This window comes from Halichoeres trimaculatus, unplaced genomic scaffold (genome assembly GCF_033239565.1).
Source record: "Halichoeres trimaculatus isolate MK-OKI-2021-1 unplaced genomic scaffold, fHalTri1.1 fHalTri1_scaffold_8, whole genome shotgun sequence".
In the NCBI taxonomy this organism is placed as follows: domain Eukaryota; kingdom Metazoa; phylum Chordata; class Actinopteri; order Labriformes; family Labridae; genus Halichoeres; species Halichoeres trimaculatus.
In genome coordinates, this window is record NW_027437186.1 from 25,751,408 (window position 1) to 25,770,172 (window position 18,765).

The 18,765-nt window shown below is 38.8% G+C and overlaps 3 protein-coding genes across 3 annotated transcripts; 1 reads left to right on the forward strand and 2 right to left on the reverse strand.

The window, feature by feature from the left end:
• The first annotated feature begins 1,683 nt into the window (after nucleotides 1–1,683).
• cox5b2 (cytochrome c oxidase subunit 5B2) lies at nucleotides 1,684–3,390 on the forward strand. Its single transcript, XM_074675540.1, has 4 exons — nucleotides 1,684–1,843; nucleotides 2,548–2,618; nucleotides 2,960–3,059; nucleotides 3,154–3,390. The coding sequence occupies exons 1-4, from the start codon at nucleotides 1,723–1,725 to the stop codon at nucleotides 3,264–3,266; spliced, it is 405 nt and encodes a 134-aa protein (XP_074531641.1). The 5' UTR covers nucleotides 1,684–1,722; the 3' UTR covers nucleotides 3,267–3,390.
• A 42-nt stretch (nucleotides 3,391–3,432) lies between these two features.
• On the reverse strand, nucleotides 3,433–14,059 carry herc4 (HECT and RLD domain containing E3 ubiquitin protein ligase 4). The gene is made up of 24 exons (XM_074675539.1): nucleotides 13,920–14,059; nucleotides 11,524–11,784; nucleotides 11,234–11,393; nucleotides 11,068–11,144; nucleotides 10,657–10,878; nucleotides 10,404–10,495; nucleotides 10,065–10,195; nucleotides 9,476–9,630; nucleotides 9,289–9,365; nucleotides 9,009–9,124; nucleotides 8,849–8,908; nucleotides 8,479–8,590; nucleotides 7,913–8,102; nucleotides 7,655–7,827; nucleotides 7,457–7,576; nucleotides 7,254–7,352; nucleotides 6,837–7,004; nucleotides 6,369–6,512; nucleotides 5,747–5,913; nucleotides 5,520–5,586; nucleotides 5,339–5,421; nucleotides 5,079–5,262; nucleotides 4,765–4,867; nucleotides 3,433–4,649 (listed from the first exon to the last, which is right to left on the reverse strand). Exons 2-24 carry the CDS (start codon nucleotides 11,747–11,749, stop codon nucleotides 4,441–4,443), a joined length of 3,135 nt encoding a protein of 1,044 aa, XP_074531640.1. The 5' UTR covers nucleotides 11,750–11,784; nucleotides 13,920–14,059; the 3' UTR covers nucleotides 3,433–4,440.
• Nucleotides 14,060–15,756: 1,697 nt separating this feature from the next.
• On the reverse strand, nucleotides 15,757–18,039 carry LOC141795524 (androgen-dependent TFPI-regulating protein). The gene is made up of 6 exons (XM_074676433.1): nucleotides 17,734–18,039; nucleotides 17,180–17,299; nucleotides 16,993–17,094; nucleotides 16,768–16,883; nucleotides 16,164–16,315; nucleotides 15,757–16,059 (listed from the first exon to the last, which is right to left on the reverse strand). Exons 1-6 carry the CDS (start codon nucleotides 17,884–17,886, stop codon nucleotides 15,977–15,979), a joined length of 726 nt encoding a protein of 241 aa, XP_074532534.1. The 5' UTR covers nucleotides 17,887–18,039; the 3' UTR covers nucleotides 15,757–15,976.
• Between the last annotated feature and the right edge of the window lie 726 nt (nucleotides 18,040–18,765).

The following is an 18,765-nucleotide window of genomic DNA, read 5'->3' on the forward strand; positions in this document are numbered from 1 at the left end:
CAGATGAGAAGGGATGCCTTCATTACATACATCACATGTTTTTTTCCACTAAGATTTTCTTTTTTTTTTTTTTTTTTACCTATGGTTTGGAGACAAATTGTATTTATGCAGCCTTTGGGGACCCTGGCTGCACAAACTCTTACAGGAGTCATCTTTCGGGTCTTTTTTTCTTTTTTGCAAGCCAAAGACACCACTCCTTGAGATTTTTCTTGCCCCCCATTTAGGGTAGTCACTTCCATTGGGGGGCACAGATCCCTGAAATTATGATAATACTAACTAAATAAACACAAAAATGTAAAGACAGTTGAATTTATGACAAGCAAATGTTAAAGCCAATGAGAAGGGGACCCACACAAAAGTATAATACACATAGCAGAACTGTTCAACTTGAGAGCCTATGAGTAAGATGTCGAGTGAGGTTATGTAAGCTCTATAGATGAGCACTTGGGTTACACGATATGTCTCAGGGTCCCGGGCTGTGAGTAGCACTAAATTTAGCCAGCTACTCTGCAGTACAAACTTACAATGTTTGTTGTCACGTTTCAAACAACAAGGTCGTTGCAGTAAATTCCTTAAAAAGTTGCCTTAAACACAGAAAATTAGTATTTTAAAAGGATGATCTGACCTCCACTCATTTCAGAACAAACACTCAACCTTGTTAAGAGTCAGTGAACGCCAAGCCAAGAGAAGTCGCTGCAATGTAGCCTACTACTTTAAACAGATAAACTTCACAGCCTCTTTAACGAATGTTTATTAAGAAATAATTGCATAGCGTACGTTTAATTACGTAGAGAATACTTGAAAAAGACTCAATAAAATACAAAAAATAATTTCTTATAAAACAAATAAAAGAAAACAGTCTGTACTATTTCAACAGTTATCTTTTGGCACCCTTTTTTCAACAGTTAGGCTGAAAACTATACCTTTAATACATCTAAACCTACTTACTGTAGTCTACCAGCTCAATGCCAAACGGTTGCCTTTCAATACATGCACATAGGCTGTAGACCAGTGGTACAATTAGTCACCACTAGAGGTCAGCATTGTCCCATCTTTTGCAGTGAGTCTAGATTACTTTACTTTACTTTTGATACTTTATGACTATTTTTGAAGTATCAGTTCCACTGACACTTGACGTAAGGTTCCCTTTCATGAAAACGAATCTAAAACATGAGCTAAATTCACAGTCACGTGATCAGTCCGACCATACTTATCGCAGGCACTGTTACCATACTCTGTAGCATCCCTCTCTCGGCCACACCAAACAAAAGGTAGGTGTCTTCAAATGAACACTGTATCTTCGCCCCTATCCATATGATCGGCCATTCATCCAATCTATGCGTTCCCCCAAAAATCTTTGTCACACAAATGCACCGAAAGAATAATCCACAGAAATATACAAACAAGACGAATCAAAATCCTTGAAGATAAATATATTGTTGATTTAATTTTCATGTTGATTATTAATTACCTAAAATTAGTTATACTTAATTTAAACTCTCTGGCTGATTTTAACTTTCACTTTGTTACATTAAACAAGAAAAACCACCTGCTCCTGGTGTTCTCGTTGTGATTGGTTCGCGCAACATCATCTTCGGTCTTATTGGTCGGTGCAGTCTGAGTCTGATCTCTGATTGGTCCGCCAGTCTGTCAGTCAAACGGTATCAGGTCATTTGAGGCCAGCTGATCATTTCGGGTCATTTTACCTGAGAGGGAGACATCATGGCGGGACGTCAGCTTCTTCTACGAGTCTCAGCAATAACAAGAGCAACTGCAGCAACTTTCAAGCTGAGGAGCAATATAGTCGCACCACCTTTGCAGCGTTTTCTGTCAACAGCGGGAGGTCAGTGTGCGTTTTTAATCCACATGAATATAAATAATCATGCGTTAGAGAATAAACACCCGAGTGTGTCAACCAATCCGTTAGGTTAGATCATCATTCTTATGTGAACACATGAACCAAACATTCATCGTGATTTAACGACATTATGAACGACTGATCTACAGGATATTTTTAGTCAATGGCGCAGTTCGATGTCCCTATCAGACACGTTTATGCAGTGAATAATGACGTCAGCATGCTGCGTGCTGTCTGGGTACAAAGTTTATTTTAGATATAGTTTTTTAATAAAGTTTTTATTGATGGGTCCTATTTTTTAGTGTAAAAGTTTATATTTCTAGGTTTTTGAATTTAATCAGCTGAAATACAATTCTAAAAACTGAATCAGACAGTGAAGGTCATCTGGACTTTGATTCAACTTCCTCTCCATTTCTTTTTTTACACACACACACGCACACACGCACATATATATAAACAGGGGTAGGGTGTGCTTCGCTACACTTTGACATTGACTTAATTTTCTTTCTAGCTCTAACCCAAACATTAACTTGATTTGATTTGTTTATTGATTATGATTACAATAAAAACCACAACAATAATATGAATGACTCGGTGTAGATTTAAAGTCTTTGTAATGTTTTCTAGAATTTTTTTTTTTTTTTTTTTTTCTTTTTTTGCATTAATTTGACCTTTTTATCATTATTCAGGAATACCAACTGATGATGAGCAGGCGACCGGGCTGGAGCGCCGAGCTCTGCAGGCTCTGAAAAAGGGGAAGGTAAACCGACAAACATTAAACTTTATATTATCACAATGACTTATTTTATTATAATGCTAAAAGTTTGATATAATTTGTTAAAATTTCACGTTTTCTAAATTAGAATTCACTTGGTTATCAGTAAATTATGATATTATTTTTATGTCATGTTTTTATTATGTTTCACTTTGACATTTTTGCCTTTTTTACATTATACAGATTTAGGTAAATGTTTTTTTATCATAAAGGTTCACGTTAAATATGTAGTACATGATGGTAGATGTTTTATTAACATTAAGTACATCCTTAACTTTGTGTTTCAGGTTAGTGATGTTAACAGTGATTAAAATGTCCCTCATCAGGACCCGTACAGCATGCTGAAACCAAAGGAGTATGCAGGAACAAGAGAGGACCCTCACATTGTGCCATGTATTGGGAACAAGCGTTTAGTTGGCTGTCTTTGTGAGTCAAGTTTTGACAAACACCTGTATCACACCTGATAGATCAATCATTGAAAAACATCTCACAGCTGGTAATCTTGATAATCTGTGCATAGGTGAGGAAGACAACACAGCGATTGTCTGGTTCTGGCTCCACGAAGGAGACGCCCAGCGTTGTCCATCCTGCGGCTCGCACTATAAGCTGGTCCATCACGAGTTGCCACACTGAGACACACACCCTGAACGTACAAAGATTGTATTCGCAGACTGCTTATACTGCCCTCTACTGATCAGAAACTGTCAGTCATTGAATGTGTTTATCATTAAAGGATTTTCCTGACCTTCACCCTGAATTTTTTGTTATCATTTTAACTTTATAACAGAGAACAATTCAGTAAAAACTACAATTTTATTTCAGTTATTTCAAAAAATAGAACTCACTGATCTTTTCTCAAAGATAAAATAACTTTAAATCCCAAATGCAGGGATTAATAACAACTGACTGCTAACACTAATCAGTATAATTAATGGCCTTAAAAATGACTAACACTGGTTAGTTTCATCAACACTAACCAGTATGCTCGTCATTGCTGGTATTAACTGATGGTTTTAGACACGGGACAGCTTGTTTGTCTTCTTCACCACTTTATTTCAGCAGCATTTCTGTGTTTTCGTCTTTATCTGTAGTTAAGGCTAACAGCTGAGGATATGAAATGCATCCTGAAGCTCTCAGTTTAAACACACAGAAGTAGAAACAGTCTGAATGTGTTTGCAGGATGAAAACTGTAAAAAAAAAAAAAAAACATGAAAATCACCTGCATGCTCTAGAAACACACAACACCTGGAAACAGTCTCTGTCATCTGAATCAGATTTTGGGTGTCTATTTATTGTTTATACACTTTTAGGTGTTATTTATATTTACTCAATTTATAAATTAAGTTACTTATTTATTACCTTGAAGTTTGTAATTTTTTCAATGTTCACTGATTTGTTATGAAGTAATAACTGTTTCCACCTGAGTAGATCAACCATCTCATCATTAGTCTCAATGGTAGAGCTACAGGTGACTTCATGTACAGGTGTGTATGCTGCTGTTTTCATGCTAACCACCACCACCGCCACCATTATAATGAACAGCACATCACACCCCTCCTCTGATGGACTGCTTTTAATCACATCTGAAATACTGACAAACCTCTGCAGACTCTAAACCCCAACATCACTTTGACCCTAATCTGGACCCCTTATCACTGTCTCCTTTATCTTTGTGGTCTCCTCGTCATCTTGTCTTTCATATATCTTCTCCTCATCTTTGTAGTGTCCTCTTCTTTGTTGTCTTCTCATGGTCCGAATCCGTCTCTGACTGAAGTTCAGGAGTGTTTCTAACAGAAGATAAAAGTTCTCAGGCCAGGTTGAAGCCCTGATTGTGATCAATCGCCTGTAACAGTTTCTCTCTCAGAGTTTCTGCGCTTGTGTACTTTGGCAGGTCAAGCAGGTTGAAGCAGGTGTGAGCGACTGGTAAGTAATGCTCCCCTCCACCTGTTGGTTGGACCACGAGCTTCAAACTCTTCATACCCAGGATGGGAATCCGATCGCTTCCTGTGAGAAACACTGAAACGCCGCTCAGATAAGTCAATATAAATATCGAACGAAAGGTCTGAATTAGAAATTATAATAAATAACAGAAAATGAGGTCACATTAAAGCCAAGTGTTGGAGGCACTTACGTAAAAACTGCTTCTTCCTCTCTAAAGGAAGCTCATGGAAAACTTCCCAGAAGAGTTTGATGGTGGGATGATCCGCCCAGTACTCTCCTTTGTATTCGGTGCTCTGAGGAAAGACACTCGTTTCAATAAACACTAGTTTCAAAAACAGTACACTTGTTATAATAGGCACCTACTTCAATAAACACACACTCAAAACCCTGGTTTCATTAAAAATATTAACATTTCTCAGAATTTTTTGAGAGGAAGTTTATCAGATCAAAACTCTTTTTCAAGATTCAAGCTCAAACATCAGGGACATATTTCAGAACTCAGACCTTCTGAAGCTCCACCCAGTCGTAGTTGGTGTTGCCGATCACCATGGACTGTAGTTCGTTTGGCTGGAAAAGCTCCAGGACCTTTCCCCCACACACTTTATGAAATCCGGCGTAGAAACATTCAAACAGTGGACCGACCGATGTGTTGAACACGTAATTAACATACGCGTTAACAAAATCCTGCCTGCAGACATGATATTTCAGCATTAAGCATATCCGTGAACTGTTCCTATTAGAGGAGACACAAAATCTTAGAATACCTGTTTGACTTATTCACGTTGATGTTCTCGCCGTTTGAAACAAGTTCAAACACCTCTGTGGCACCGTAGTTTTCTTCTGTGATCTGAAAACAGAGTTTATATTTCAACATAGTGACGTAAAATTAATGGTTTTTTCATGAATGCTGACCCATCACTGTATCAGGGTCAGGGAGCTGCTTACGGTAAAGTTCAGACAGAACGTTTCCTCCAGGTCGTCCTCTGTGTAGTCCAGTAACTGCTGCAGACTCCTGAGGAAAGTAAAACCAGACTCAAATTAATCTCATTGCAACAACACTGTGATGGATTAAGTACATAATTAACTTTGTGTTTCATTTGACCTTATCTGTTAATCTGTAATTTCAGTTTAAATTCAATATAACACTCTTGGACAGGTGAGTGACCTCTGACCTCCCCACATCGGGCATCAACTCCTTCAGGTCGTCCAAGTTTGGTTTCTTCTTCAGCAGCTTTTTGTAAAGAGCCAACGGGAAATTCAGCTCCACGATTGTCAGATTATAGATGGCCAGACCACACATTAATCCGATCAGATTAAACAGGTCGATGTCTTCAAACGTCTGTGGACAGGGTAATGTGACAGGAAATTAACCTTTGTTTGACGTTAATCTAAGTACCTCTCATCTTAATGTTGGGTTTAACAAAGAAAAGTAAATAAAGAGCACCATCTAATCCAAATCCCAACTGTAATCTGAGATAACATTTTTTGTGAAATGTTCATAAACATATGCTAATTACATCAAGGTAAGCTGTGTTAATCAGAGTTTATCTGGGTTCATCTTAATTTTGTTTTTAAATAAAGAATTACTGGTTCGTTCAGAAGGATAATCTGTCAGTCTGTGTTAATCTGTTATTATAGTACAGAATATGTTCAGATGGTTAATCTACATTAAACAGCCTTAATGCTGTTATAAATTTTCCAGATTTGTTTAAGACAATTCCACACATACCACATAACTACTAATATAATACGGAGAAGTTTCATTTGATCTAGCTTTACAGGTCTGCTTATCACCTTGTTTGAAAACCAGATGAGCCTTGAGTCGTCATGGTAACGAAACATCCCATATTTAGGATCCAGTAGCTCCTTCATGATCAACAGGAAGAACTCCTTCCTCACACCACCTGCATCCACCGCCTCCTCCCCCACAAATATCACCTGTCAGGATGACATCATTGATCAGTCAACCACTCTTCATTTGCAAGGCAAAGCTTCAAGAGTAAACCAACAGGGAGGCTGTTTACCATCTGTTTATCAGGCTTTTACCAGTTGTTAATCATCTGTTTATCAGATAACCAACAGATGTTCACCAGGTGTTAATCTACTGTTTATCAGCTGTTCCCTAATACCATTCTGCATAGGCCTGATCACCAGTACATGGTTTACTCTTGACTGAACTCAAAGAAGTTTTGCATGTTTAAACATTTCTTTAAAACGATCAATATTTTGAAAAAAAAAATACAAATTCAAGCTGCAATGTACCTTTAGTGGTTTCTTGTAGTCCACATTCTTAGATTTCCTAAGGACTTCCATGGTGTCTCCTACGATATTTTCCCTCCGGACAATCAGGATTAGACAGGGATTCACTGACTCCACCGCTGGCATAAACATGGAGCTAAAGTTCTGCATCTGAGCCTGATCCACTGCCATCTACACAAAGAAGCATCACATTAAGTGCATAAATCAGCATAATGACACAACAGCACAGCAGGATTAAATATCATAATTCATTACCAAACAAAATTACCTGATAATTTTACCACTTGCTTAATTTCAATTCATTAAAACACATTTCAAACTCATTTACCTGGTTATAAACACAGATTCTTATGGTCATGTGTCATTGACAAAGAAGTTGCAAATGCTCATGTGACGTTACCATTAACGGTGTTTGGTTACCTGCATCTGGATCACAGCATCAGTCTGCAGCAGTGTTGTCTTTGCCTGAGCATCAAATATGAATGGAAACCTGCACAGAGTGAACACGCCATCCTGACCCTGGGACACGGACAGAGATAATGGATCCAGAGAACAAGATCAATGGAGTGGTCTTTGTTTAAAATTCAACACAAACAAGCAAATGAGTGAAGTAACAGACACACCATAGGAAACATCTGCCTCTGGACCCAGCTTGCGTAGTCGTTCCTGATGTCGATCAGCTCATCCAGCTCATGGATGTAGAATTTATCATACTGAATGATGTGACCAGCCCGCTCACTCACCTGCAAAACATATAAAAAGTGTTTCCTACAGGTGTCTTGTGACTCAAGTATATCTATGTATGTTTTCTCTTTTCTTACGGTGTGCAGGATCTCCAGCAGGCGTAGCGATGTGTCGAGGAAACAGGTGAAGATTCTCTGCTCCGCTGAAGGAATCCCAACTTTGTGCATCTGCAGCAGATAAACCACCACCTCCTTATACAACTCGACCAGGTGCTGGAAGACCGGAGGCTCGAACCTGGACCACCAGTTTTCTGAGATTGGAGACAGAGAGTGAGACTTGCAGGGAGAATAAACTGACTTATGACAAACAGCAGAAAAGTAAATCCAACATCGTACCGAGCACCTTCAGAGGGGGCTGTTTCAGACTGATCACTGATCTGGCAAATGGAATGGTGATGGTGACGTAGTTGTTCCTGTCTCTGAAGAGAGGACACTCAGGCAGCGTTACGAAGACTCTCAAAGCTTCGACATCTGGAGGAGAAGAGCTTAACCTGGGGATCAGGTTCTTCTCCAGACTGGCAGCAATCTGACCAACACATCATAGGGTTACAGAGGGAGGGAGAGACCTTTACAAGATAAGACTGAGGTTGAGAAGCATAAAATACAAAAGATGGGTTAAAAATGAAAAACAAATAATTTTAAACAAGACTGTTCTAGAGATTTCAAATGTGAACTGTTTTTAATGAAAATAAAAAGCAGGAACAAAACGCAGGCTGCTTTTTGGAAATTGGTGATTAAAAAAAGCAAAACAACATGAATTAAATTTTGTTGTCTGTAATTACACAGAACAAACAAATTGTTAGTTGTCAAGTTTCTTCTTTGATGGTTGTAGTGAAACGGTTAAAAAAAAGAAAATAGTTAAAAAGATTCAGAAAAGAAATGGTTAATGTTTGACCTCTGACCTGCTGATTGATCTCTGGATGATCAGGTGTGATCAACTTGTGAAACAGGAGGCGAGTGACATTCATGTCAACACCAGAGCACTTAGTGCTCGTACTGAAGTGATCTGGATTACTGTGAATGAAAGAAATATTTTAATAACTCTACCCAAACAAACTGAAGTTATTCAGTCCATGGTAAATATCAAAAAAAGATCAAATATTCAAAGAACATCACATTGAAATGGTAAACACAGTGATCCATTCACCTATTAATGAAAAGTTAAGAAAGTTCTAAGTTGAATTGGTCTGTTTATCTGAGGTCATTACGAATTAAACAAAGATCATTTGAAGTAAATGTAAAAAAAACAAATGAACATCCATGTGTGATCACCTGACTGATAGAAAGGATCCATTCAGGCAGCTCGCTGATGAGAACACAAGGTCGATTTCACTGAAGAAAAAATAAAAATGATTATAAAACAAAGAATCTTCTCATAAACCATCAAACAAAATTTAAAAAAAATATGTGAACATGAATGTAATGGGTTTACTTGGACACTTCTGACGGGAGTCGTCCTGGTGAATGTTCCAACCACCTCTGAATCATTTCTTCATTCAGACAGCAGAGTTTCCTGTCTGCATCTGAGACTGCGACCTTGTCAAAACTCTGCAGATATGACATTTATTGAATGTTTATATATATCTCAATATATATCATAAAAGAGTTGTGAAAGTTTTCTAAGGTTTGAAGTTTCACTTCTTGCCAAAAAATTAAAATCACAGAGAGTTTCAGAAATCAAAAACAGAAAGAAGGATTTCACAATATTTTACTTTTTCAGTGCGATAGTGAGCGAAGCTTTGGTCTCCACCTGCATAAATTCTCTTCACACAGCAAAATGGCTCTGTGTCTGAAAGGAAAAACATAAAATAAAATTTTAAAAAATCACAGAAAGAAAATACAAGCAAGTCCAAGCAGCAACAATGAATAAAAACACCTGTGTAAAATTAACAGACTCACCTGAGTCAGTGGATGCAGGTGAGGACACCCAGGGCCCTTTGACAAGGGCAGGACTTTTTCTGTTACAGGTGGATCGGGTGCCAAGTTGCCCGTTCCCTCCAAGTCCAAAAGAATCCATCTTTCCTGAAGACGGCGTAAAAGCCAACGTGTGCTGCCTTTAAATTCACAGAAAGAGCATAAAACAAGATAGAAATGAAATACAAAGTAACCAGAGGAGGTGAAATAGTACAAAATGCAAAACACAAATTTCACACAGAAAATAACCAATGAAGAGTTTAAATGAAGTAAAAAAGCTGTCACAGCCTACATTCTGCTTACCTGGTGAAGGTTTTCGAAGTTTTATCATGCTTTTGAGTCATTGTAAAACTCCTCTTGTTGGTTACCTTTTTGTAAATGCTGTGAATAGCATTCTCACCTTTTTTAAGTTTTGTAAATACTTTCAAACCACACCTGTAGAGGCAAGCTGCTGGTGAGCTCCCCCTTTGCTTCCTCTTTTAGACCTTGTTGTTGTCCTTCTGTGAGTTTTGACAGAAGAGCCCCAAACAGATTGATCACAGAACAACTTTTCAGATAAGATATCAATTTTTACCTTCCACATGATATCTGTGTGACAACATTTCCCATGAGCTCGAACACCTTCCTGGGGTTGATCTCATGGTTGGTTGAGTTGTGTCCCAGCTGTCCGTATCCTCCAGCCCCAAAGGTAAACACACCTCCTTCCTGTGAACCAGCATCACAAGCTAATACATGTGAACATGTTGGTGTGACATAGGACGTCATGATCTCATTCAGGTTAAAAGAAAAAAAAAGAGGAAACTGTAAAAATGGTTGACATTATTTCACACATGATGTTAAAGATGAAGCCAAAAAATAGCTCTGATAAATATATAATTTAAAGTAATTAAATTAAAAACATTATAAAATCCACCTTAGTGAGTGCAGCTGTGTGATCCTCTCCGCAGGAGATAAAAATCACTCTCTGAGACCTGAGCGATTTCAGCAGAGTTGGAAAACAGCGATCTATAAGACATAAGTAACATCTTATAGTCCAGGTTTAAATCCTAGATTCAATATTGTTTATCTAAATTGGAGGTGATTAAATAATAATGTAAATAAGTGAATAAGCATGATGTTTAGTCTGAGCTTATTTTCAGCACCCACAGATGCGTGTTTAAACTAACCGTTTCTATCATTGAGTCCCAGCTGTCCAAACTTGTTACGCCCCCAACCGAACACTGCCCCTGACAGTGTGAGGGCAAAGCTGTGAGCGCCCCCTGCTGATAACTGAGCAAAAGGAACACCATGCAGAGACTGAATGATCTGTGGAGAGCAGATACTCTGGCCATTTATTCCCAAACCGAGCTGGCCAAACCGATTCTGTCCCCATGAGAACACCTGACCCCCTGCAGAGAGACAGATGACACACTGCATTCATACCATCATGTACAAATACTTTTGAAGTTTTAATAAAATTAGCAATATATACATAAAGTGATGAATGTATCAATAATATAAAGGTATTAACACAGCAGCTCATTTCAGTGATTATTTAATGATATCAATAATGTGTCGATATTAAGAAGCATCCATACCTCTGGAAAGAGCGAGGGAGTGCCAGTACCCGCAGGCTACCTGAGCGACCTGAATGTCTGACAGAGTCTTAATATTTCTGGATTTTCAAAGAGAGACAAGAACGCTTCATATATTAACTAGTAATAAGATTAACCAACATTTAATCGTGACTGCTATCAGACTCACCGAGGCACACGAACACATTCATCAAAGTTATTGAGGCCGAGTTGTCCATCTGAGCCAAAACCCCACGAGAACACCTGACCTTTATCATTCATAGCAAGGGTGTGAGATTGACCACATGCCACAGCCATGATGATCTGGGCATCCAGAGCCACCACCTGCTCTGAGGAACACAAAGGTACACCTTTATATGACTAAGATGATTAAGAGAGCTGTAGAGCAGTGACTTGCTCAGTACGTCATTGTTAACAATGAAGGTCAATAATAACTCATAAATGACAAAAATGACTCACCTGGTTTCTTCCTTGATTTGTCATGCCCTAGCTGTCCCAGATCATTGCAGCCACAGGTGTAAACTGTCCCATCCTCCAGCAGGAAGACTGTGTGTCTGTGACCACAGCCGACATCACGCACACACTTTCCATCGAAGAATTCACACCTGCGAGGTTCAACCACGATCTCTTCATCGATCCCTCCCAGACCCAGCTGACCATACGAAGCATTCCCCCAGCACAACATGTTAGCCCGCTGCTAACAAACCACGGCTAACCCTTCTGTGAAGACAAAAGATCAGGTATCACAATCACACCTTCATAATTGAATTTCCCTCAGGATCCAGTTTTTAATTGAGTCTTGAAGGCAGTAAGGTCTGGGGTCAGCAACAGAGAAGACTCCATCCCCCCAGGTTCAGTGCTTGGCTTTAGGGACAGCCAGGAGATTTGCACCTGAGAAGTAGGGGGAACAGGAAGGGGTGCAGCGATGGAGCAAATCCTGGAGGTAAGAGGCTGCCTGGTTATTGAGTGCTTTATGGGTGAGTAGGAGGATTTTGAATTGATGGGTTTGGGTGTGGAGGCTGGCGGCAGAGTTTTGCATGTGCTGAAGTCTATGAGGTTGGTGCCATACAGGATGCTGTTACAGTAGTCAAGTGTGATGTGATGAAGGCATGTCTGAGGGTTTCAACTTCAGAGGGGTGAAGGCAGGCAATGTTCTTGAGATGGCGCAGAGCTTTTTCTGTGATTACTTCAATGTAATTAGAGAAGGTGAGTTTATTTTCAAAGGGGAGGCATAAGTCTTTGGCTGCAGTGAGGGAATTGGGAGCTATAAAAAGAATGTCAGGTTTGGAGCAGTTAAGTTTCAGAAAATTGGTTTGCATCCAGGAGCTCATATCAGAGAGACAGTTTGAGAGGGCAGAATGGGTCTGCGGGGTGATGGATTCAGTGGATATGTATGGTTGGATGTCTTCTCCGTAACAGTGAAAAGGGAGACTGTGGCGATCGATGATCTGACCGAGGGGGAGGAGGTAGAGAATGAAGAGGAGAGGACCACCAAACCCTGAGGGACTCCTTGGGACCAGGGGGCAGTTTCAACAAACTGTTTCTGGTCTGTGAGATATGATGTCAGCCAAGTGAGGGCATCATCCATGACGTGACTTCTTAGGTGGGAAAGCAGGTTGGAATGGTTGATTGTGTCAAAGGTGGCAGTGCGATCCAGGAGGATGAGGATGGAGAGTAGGCCAGAATCAGAAGAGAGGTGGCAGTTATCTGTGACTTTGAGGAGGGGAGTTTTGGTGCTGTGGTGAATATGGAATCCAAATTGAAACTAATCATAGAGGGTGTTGTTAGTGAAATGAGTCTTGATTTGGCTGGCAAATGCATGTTCAAGGGTCTTAGAAAAGAAACACAGCTTTGATATGGAAAAGTCCAGTTTTTCTTTTGTTTGTTTGTTTTTTAAGGGTTAATGGCAGCCAGTTTGAGAGATGGGAGGACAGTGGATGAGCTAAGAGGGGACTTTAAAAATCTAGTGCTAAATGGGGAGATGTTGGGGAGGCAGTGTGTCACTGATGGGGAGGAGGAAGGATGGGATGGGGTCTGAAAAGCAGGTAGAGGATTTCATGGAAGTGATGATTTCAGACAGATCAGCTTGAGGGATGGGTGGAAATTTATAAAGAGGAGAGGTGATAAGAAGAACAGAACAGGTTTGACCAACAGATGGAGCAGGAGTGGATAAGAGATAATATTTTATTGTATGACTTCATCACACAACTACGAAACGGGAAAAATGAACCAAAAACAAACGATTATCTTACACTACATCATGAATAGTATTCAGACTTTATTTTAATAATGCTCATTGTAATGTAATTTAGTACCATACAACAGGATAATGTCCAGGCTTTACCCTGAATGATAATTTTTTGATTAACGTGATTTAATGCAGTAAAATAGGGTAACGTTTAGACTTTATCCCGAATGAGTGAAAATATCTGTAGATCTATTCTAAAAGCGAACTTGGCTGTTCATTAAGTTGGTATCTCGGTAATTAGCTACATAATGAGTACTGACCTGTGTTTGATCCCTGTCGGTGAGTAAATACCCCTTCAAATTATATCACACAATGAAGTTTGCTAACTGTACAGTATCTCTCACCTAGATTATTGCTAGCAGAAATGCTGAAGATTACCTTTAAGATTTATTTATAAGCTAACATCTGCAGGCTAATGTCGGCATCCTAAGGTTGATATACAGGCTGTGTTGTTAAGACAGATCACCATCAGTATCATTATTCTCCTAACTGTAATTTCAATGAAAGATGGAGAGGCTGAGAGTTCAAACTGTTAACGTTAGTGCACAGTTATTTTCTCAACTTTGCAAACAGGTCGTAGCTCTTAAGCGATTAAAATGGATCTTACCCAGACCGTCTCGGAGTTTGGAAATTTCCTCCAACCTTTATAACGGAACAAACCGGCTCATTCTATCATATCTTTAGTAAACGCAGCAGTTTGCAGAGCAGTCAGGCCCCCACGAAGTCAACAACTGCTGCGAGAGCCGATAAAGTTAGGACCATTACACTTTGAACATCCGCTCTGTCCTTTCAAAGTAAAGTCCAGACTACAAAATCATGGTAGTAAGCCATTAGGACGGGGAAGTTATGTGTCCTTCGTTTATTCCCTCGTAGAGTGAAGTATTAAAATCTTACATTTTTGTTATTTTAATGGTCAATTAATCTATTTACCGCTTCACTGTGAACATAAATATCGTTAATTTGAAGGCAACCCCGTGTGACCAGAAGTTCTTCTGTGGTTACAAATCCATGAAGCTAAAGAAACGTCACGAAGCATCGACAACGTTCTAGATCACGCATGCGCTTCAGACACTTACTTCAAAACTATCAGATAACAATTTCATGTTACAACAGAATGTTAGAAATTGGTCAAATCAGAAATTAAACTTGTGTTCTAACAGAATGACAAAACGACCATGAAACAAATTTACTTGAAGAGAAAATAAACTGACTTATGTTCTAATAGGAATGAAAAAAAAATGTATTACATCAGAAAATAAACTATTTCATGTTTTCATGTTCTACGGGGAATGCATCAAAATCATCATCAGAAAATAAACCAATAATGTTGAGAACAGTTGAAAACAATAATATACTTTGATCATTACTCAAATGGTTGTTTTTTGTAAAAAAAAAAGTTGTGTGTGTGTGTGTGTGTGTGTGTGTGTGTGTGTGTGTGTGTGTGTGTGTGTGTGTGTGTGTGTGTGTGTGGTGACGGTCCTGGTGACGTTGTGTTTAATCTTGTATTTCTTGTTCTTCCTGTTCTTGCCTTTTTTGTCTTAACGTGCTGAAACTGTCGGAGCAAACTCTAAATCAGAACAGAGAGGACTAACACATATACTCTCTCTCTCACACACACACAATCCCATGTTGTACCTGTTGGGGGTGAGTATAAATTGTTTAAGTGTGTTTAAATGGTTTCTTCAAACTGTGATGGTGAATATGTTTTGTTTTTTTCTGAACCTTCAGATCATCGTCGGCCTCCTCTTTATTATCATGTTCCTCTCCAAAGGACTCAAAGAGGTGAGAATGAAAAGATTTTCCCTAAATCCACCATACATCTTAAATCAAATTTGTGCTGGAGGAATAAAGTGTGATTATTTAAAATAATCTCCCACAAGGTGAATCAGTCTCAAAGATCACAGCTCCCAGAGTCATCAGCTAACAAGAGAGTGAGTAACATTTAAAGTTCACTGATCTTCATATAACCATTAATATCTCATGTAAATCATATACTAAATTCATTGACTTTTTATTATGTAGTTAAAAGTATAACAATAGCATTGTTCCTGTGGTCATGATATTAAAAAAAAAAAGTTTAAGACAAGGTTGATAACAGCCTCTTTTTCTTCAGAGGGATCTCAGTGAAGAAGATGTTCATTTGTTGGCTCGAATCCTCTCAGTTGGTTTGGTGGACGCTGATCCAAATTATCTCCAACACTTGAAAGAGTTCAGAGACCTGCGAGGAGGATGATCCCCTTAAGGGTTTAATCTGCTTGATCATGAGCTCATGATGGAAAGATAAACCAACAATGACAGTTATGCTTACATAACCGTCTGTGTTCAGCTTCCCACACCATAAAAGATGAAACTGGATTACTGAAAAAGCTCTTTAATGGGGTCAAAGGTCACATCAATGCTTCTGGATACAGGTGTGATATTTTATGCTGTTGAATGTTGTTTATTGAAAACATTTTTATTTGATTACAAAAAATGAAAAAGATAAAGCTGTTTTCTTATCATTATTATTTCAGTGTCTGATGTTTAATTAACCTGTTTCATTAGTCCGGGAGACCCCTTGACATGATATTTACATGGCCGTGATGACCTTTAATAGTGATTCAAATTAAACCTTAATTTAAAGAAAAGGACTCTGCTGGTTTTCCTTTCCCAGCCATGCTTTTTCTATGCTGAGTTTGTTGCCTCCTGCCTCTTGTGCCCCAGCTGTCCAGGCTTTACAGGTGGGCTCTGACTCCGATTGATTTCACCTGGAGCATAGAAACATAGAAAAACACATTCAGCACAGCACTTAAATTAAGAAAATAGAGAGAGAATGGACATGTCCCTCAGAGGCAGCCTGAGCTTCTCTTACTCCATAGAATGGTGTTTATTTTGTTTCCGAGCACGTAGAGTGATGTCACCACAGACATGTTGAAGAAGAAGAAGAAAAGCAGACCAGCTGAACTAAAATGTCCGAGGAGGGGGTAAACCCAGATCCCCACACTCAGGTAGACCCAGACAATCCTGCAGAGCAAGTTCAGGAAGAGAATCAGTATCAGTTAGACCATCATCTAACTCTGTCTGCTGTAAGAGTTTTTATCCCACCAACACCCTAAACACGACAAATTAATTTTCTGTTAGATAATTATTACTACTTATCCTCATACTCTAAAAATTTCAATGTTTCCTTCTAAACTAATTTGAATGGAGCGTTTAATGGGTAATAATATAATTACAATAATGATGTTGATAATAAAACGGTAAATTATTATTATTATTATTATTATTATTATTATTATTATTATTATTATTATTATATCATTTATTTGATATGTACTTCAGTTCTCTGAGATGTTACAGTCTACAATTATGATGTAGTTTTTTTAATGTCAGGATCTTTTTATATTTACCATATAAATATGAGAGTCTGTTTATGATTCTCCTGATGGAATAAGGTATTTAAATAGAGTACTTACCAGGATAGATAAGCCACACCCACCACAGTTAATGCTGTGATGGCATTTTTCCTCTGCGGGTAAGTGTGAGGCTGCAGCAGGACCTCTCCAAGTAAAACGGGCAGAACAAACGTGTGCTGAGGAAAGGGAAAAATGAAATGACCCATGGGATATCAAATAACAGAACAGAACAATCAAATACTATATGCTGATGAAGAATGTTTTTTTCTGGATAGACACACAGACCATGGCATGGTTCATCCAGGGCGGGAAGAAGGCATCAATCGTAGCAGGGTAAACTAACTCTCTGTCGTAGATGAAGATGGTCCAGAAAAGAAGAACAACAAACTGAACAAATCAAACACAGAGTAAGTAAAGAGACAGACTGAGTTTAAAGTGGACATTAATCAGATTAGTATGAGATGTTTCTCACCGAGCCTACAGGAAACACAAAAACAGAAAAAAGGAGGTCTTTACATCTGTTCAGAAAACTGTCAGATTTCTCCTGCAGGTCACTAAGAGCCGCGAGGCCAAAAAAAGACATCTGCAAGAGCTGGAAGACCAAGAAAGGGATACTTTCTTTAACACAAAGAACAATACCTCACTACACAGAGACTTAAGTAAGCAGAAGTGTCCATGTGACAGATGGAGTTCATAGCTTCATAGTCTAAACTGCAGCACATGTTATAACCACATTAATATAATCTAAGTCTGATAGAAGAAACTGCCTCAGCTTTTTCTTTCATCAGGAAAGCGGAGAACTGCATCTATTTCTGTCTCACTGGAGTCTTACCCATTTACATGATATTTATGATAATAAGCATTAGCCCCATGCCAACATATTTTATCCCAGGCACCCTCAATCTTGTTCAGACTAGAAATGTACACATTTTGATAGTTCATCATTCCATTTTTCTAGAATTGCATGATCAGTACTACTAATACTGGATAATCTGATCTGCTCAGATTATTAGGTAACATCCCTACCAGGTTTAAAAAAGTGAGGTACTTCCAGGGTCCTCCATAAACGAAGATTCCGGGGGGTAACTCCTCTCCATCCTTGGCTGCTAAACTCTTCACCACAAAGGCGTACCAGCCAAACACTGAGACATGAAACACTTTCCTCAGGGTTAACATCATTTTTAACTTCTGTTAATTTTTAAATGATGTTAACCTTAACTACTGTTAATTCCAACCTAACACTCCAGATGTTGGACTCAAATCACTTAAATGTAAGCTGGATTCTTGTCTGCAGAGATTCAGTAAACTTGGTCTCAAAGTTTTCTTGCAGGACTGAGGTTTCGGGCGCTGCAGGACCTTCAGAGATTAGTGAATGCAGAACAGGATTAACAGACTCTTACAGCAGTGTTCAGACAAGAGGCCAACTGTTTGTAATGACGCACCACATTTACTCTTTCATAACCAACACACTGCAGCACGTGACCAGCTGTGAGTTTCCGTACAGAGATCAAAATATCTTTTTATACAGATGTACTGAGTTACATAAGAAAAATTATTTAATTAAATAAACCAATGTTGGGGAAAATAATCAGATAAAAACATGTGTATGAGCCCCAATTGATAAGCCCATCAATCAAAGGAAAGCTGTTAATGTGTGTAGATTGAAGGTGAATGGAAATGTATGAACACTTGGGTCAGGGTTGGACTCTTTAGCTGCTCCAGTCCTGACTGGGACCTGGAGGAGAGAGATTGTCTCAGTGGTGTTTGACGTTTCAAAGAAGCAGTGAAAAAGCTACGCGTTCCGACCAGTCTGTTTGTATACGTTCTCTTTTACACCTTTGTTTGTTTTAGTAGTAAAGCATGTTGTGGAGCCTGGTTTTGAATGGTGTTGTGAAAATAAACTTCACTTATTGAAAGGTGGCAAGTGTCTCTGACAGTCTTTATACAGCAATTAATACAGTTAGGGATTTATGTTGTTTGGGTGCCATGACCTTTGACCTCAGTGACTTTAACTGGATCACTGTAAATTAGACAAAATAACACGGCATTTCAAAGACT

Excerpts from the sequence above, each read along its gene's own strand:
- cox5b2 (XM_074675540.1), top strand. The coding sequence starts at position 1,723 with ATGGCGGGACGTCAGCTTCTTCTACGAGTCTCAGCAATAACAAGAGCA. Across the intron at positions 2,619-2,959 it reads AGGCTCTGAAAAAGGGGAAG|GACCCGTACAGCATGCTGAA; the intron begins GTAAACCGACAA and ends GTCCCTCATCAG. Across the intron at positions 3,060-3,153 it reads GCGTTTAGTTGGCTGTCTTT|GTGAGGAAGACAACACAGCG; the intron begins GTGAGTCAAGTT and ends ATCTGTGCATAG.
- herc4 (XM_074675539.1), bottom strand. The coding sequence starts at position 11,749 with ATGTTGTGCTGGGGGAATGCTTCGTATGGTCAGCTGGGTCTGGGAGGG. Across the intron at positions 6,513-6,836 it reads ACTACAAGAAACCACTAAAG|GTGATATTTGTGGGGGAGGA; the intron begins GTACATTGCAGC and ends TCATCCTGACAG. Across the intron at positions 5,422-5,519 it reads CGTTCTGTCTGAACTTTACC|ATCACAGAAGAAAACTACGG; the intron begins GTAAGCAGCTCC and ends CTCTGTTTTCAG.
- LOC141795524 (XM_074676433.1), bottom strand. The coding sequence starts at position 17,886 with ATGATGTTAACCCTGAGGAAAGTGTTTCATGTCTCAGTGTTTGGCTGG. Across the intron at positions 16,884-16,992 it reads CCTGGATGAACCATGCCATG|CACACGTTTGTTCTGCCCGT; the intron begins GTCTGTGTGTCT and ends CCCTTTCCTCAG. Across the intron at positions 16,060-16,163 it reads AATAAACACCATTCTATGGA|GTGAAATCAATCGGAGTCAG; the intron begins GTAAGAGAAGCT and ends TCTATGCTCCAG.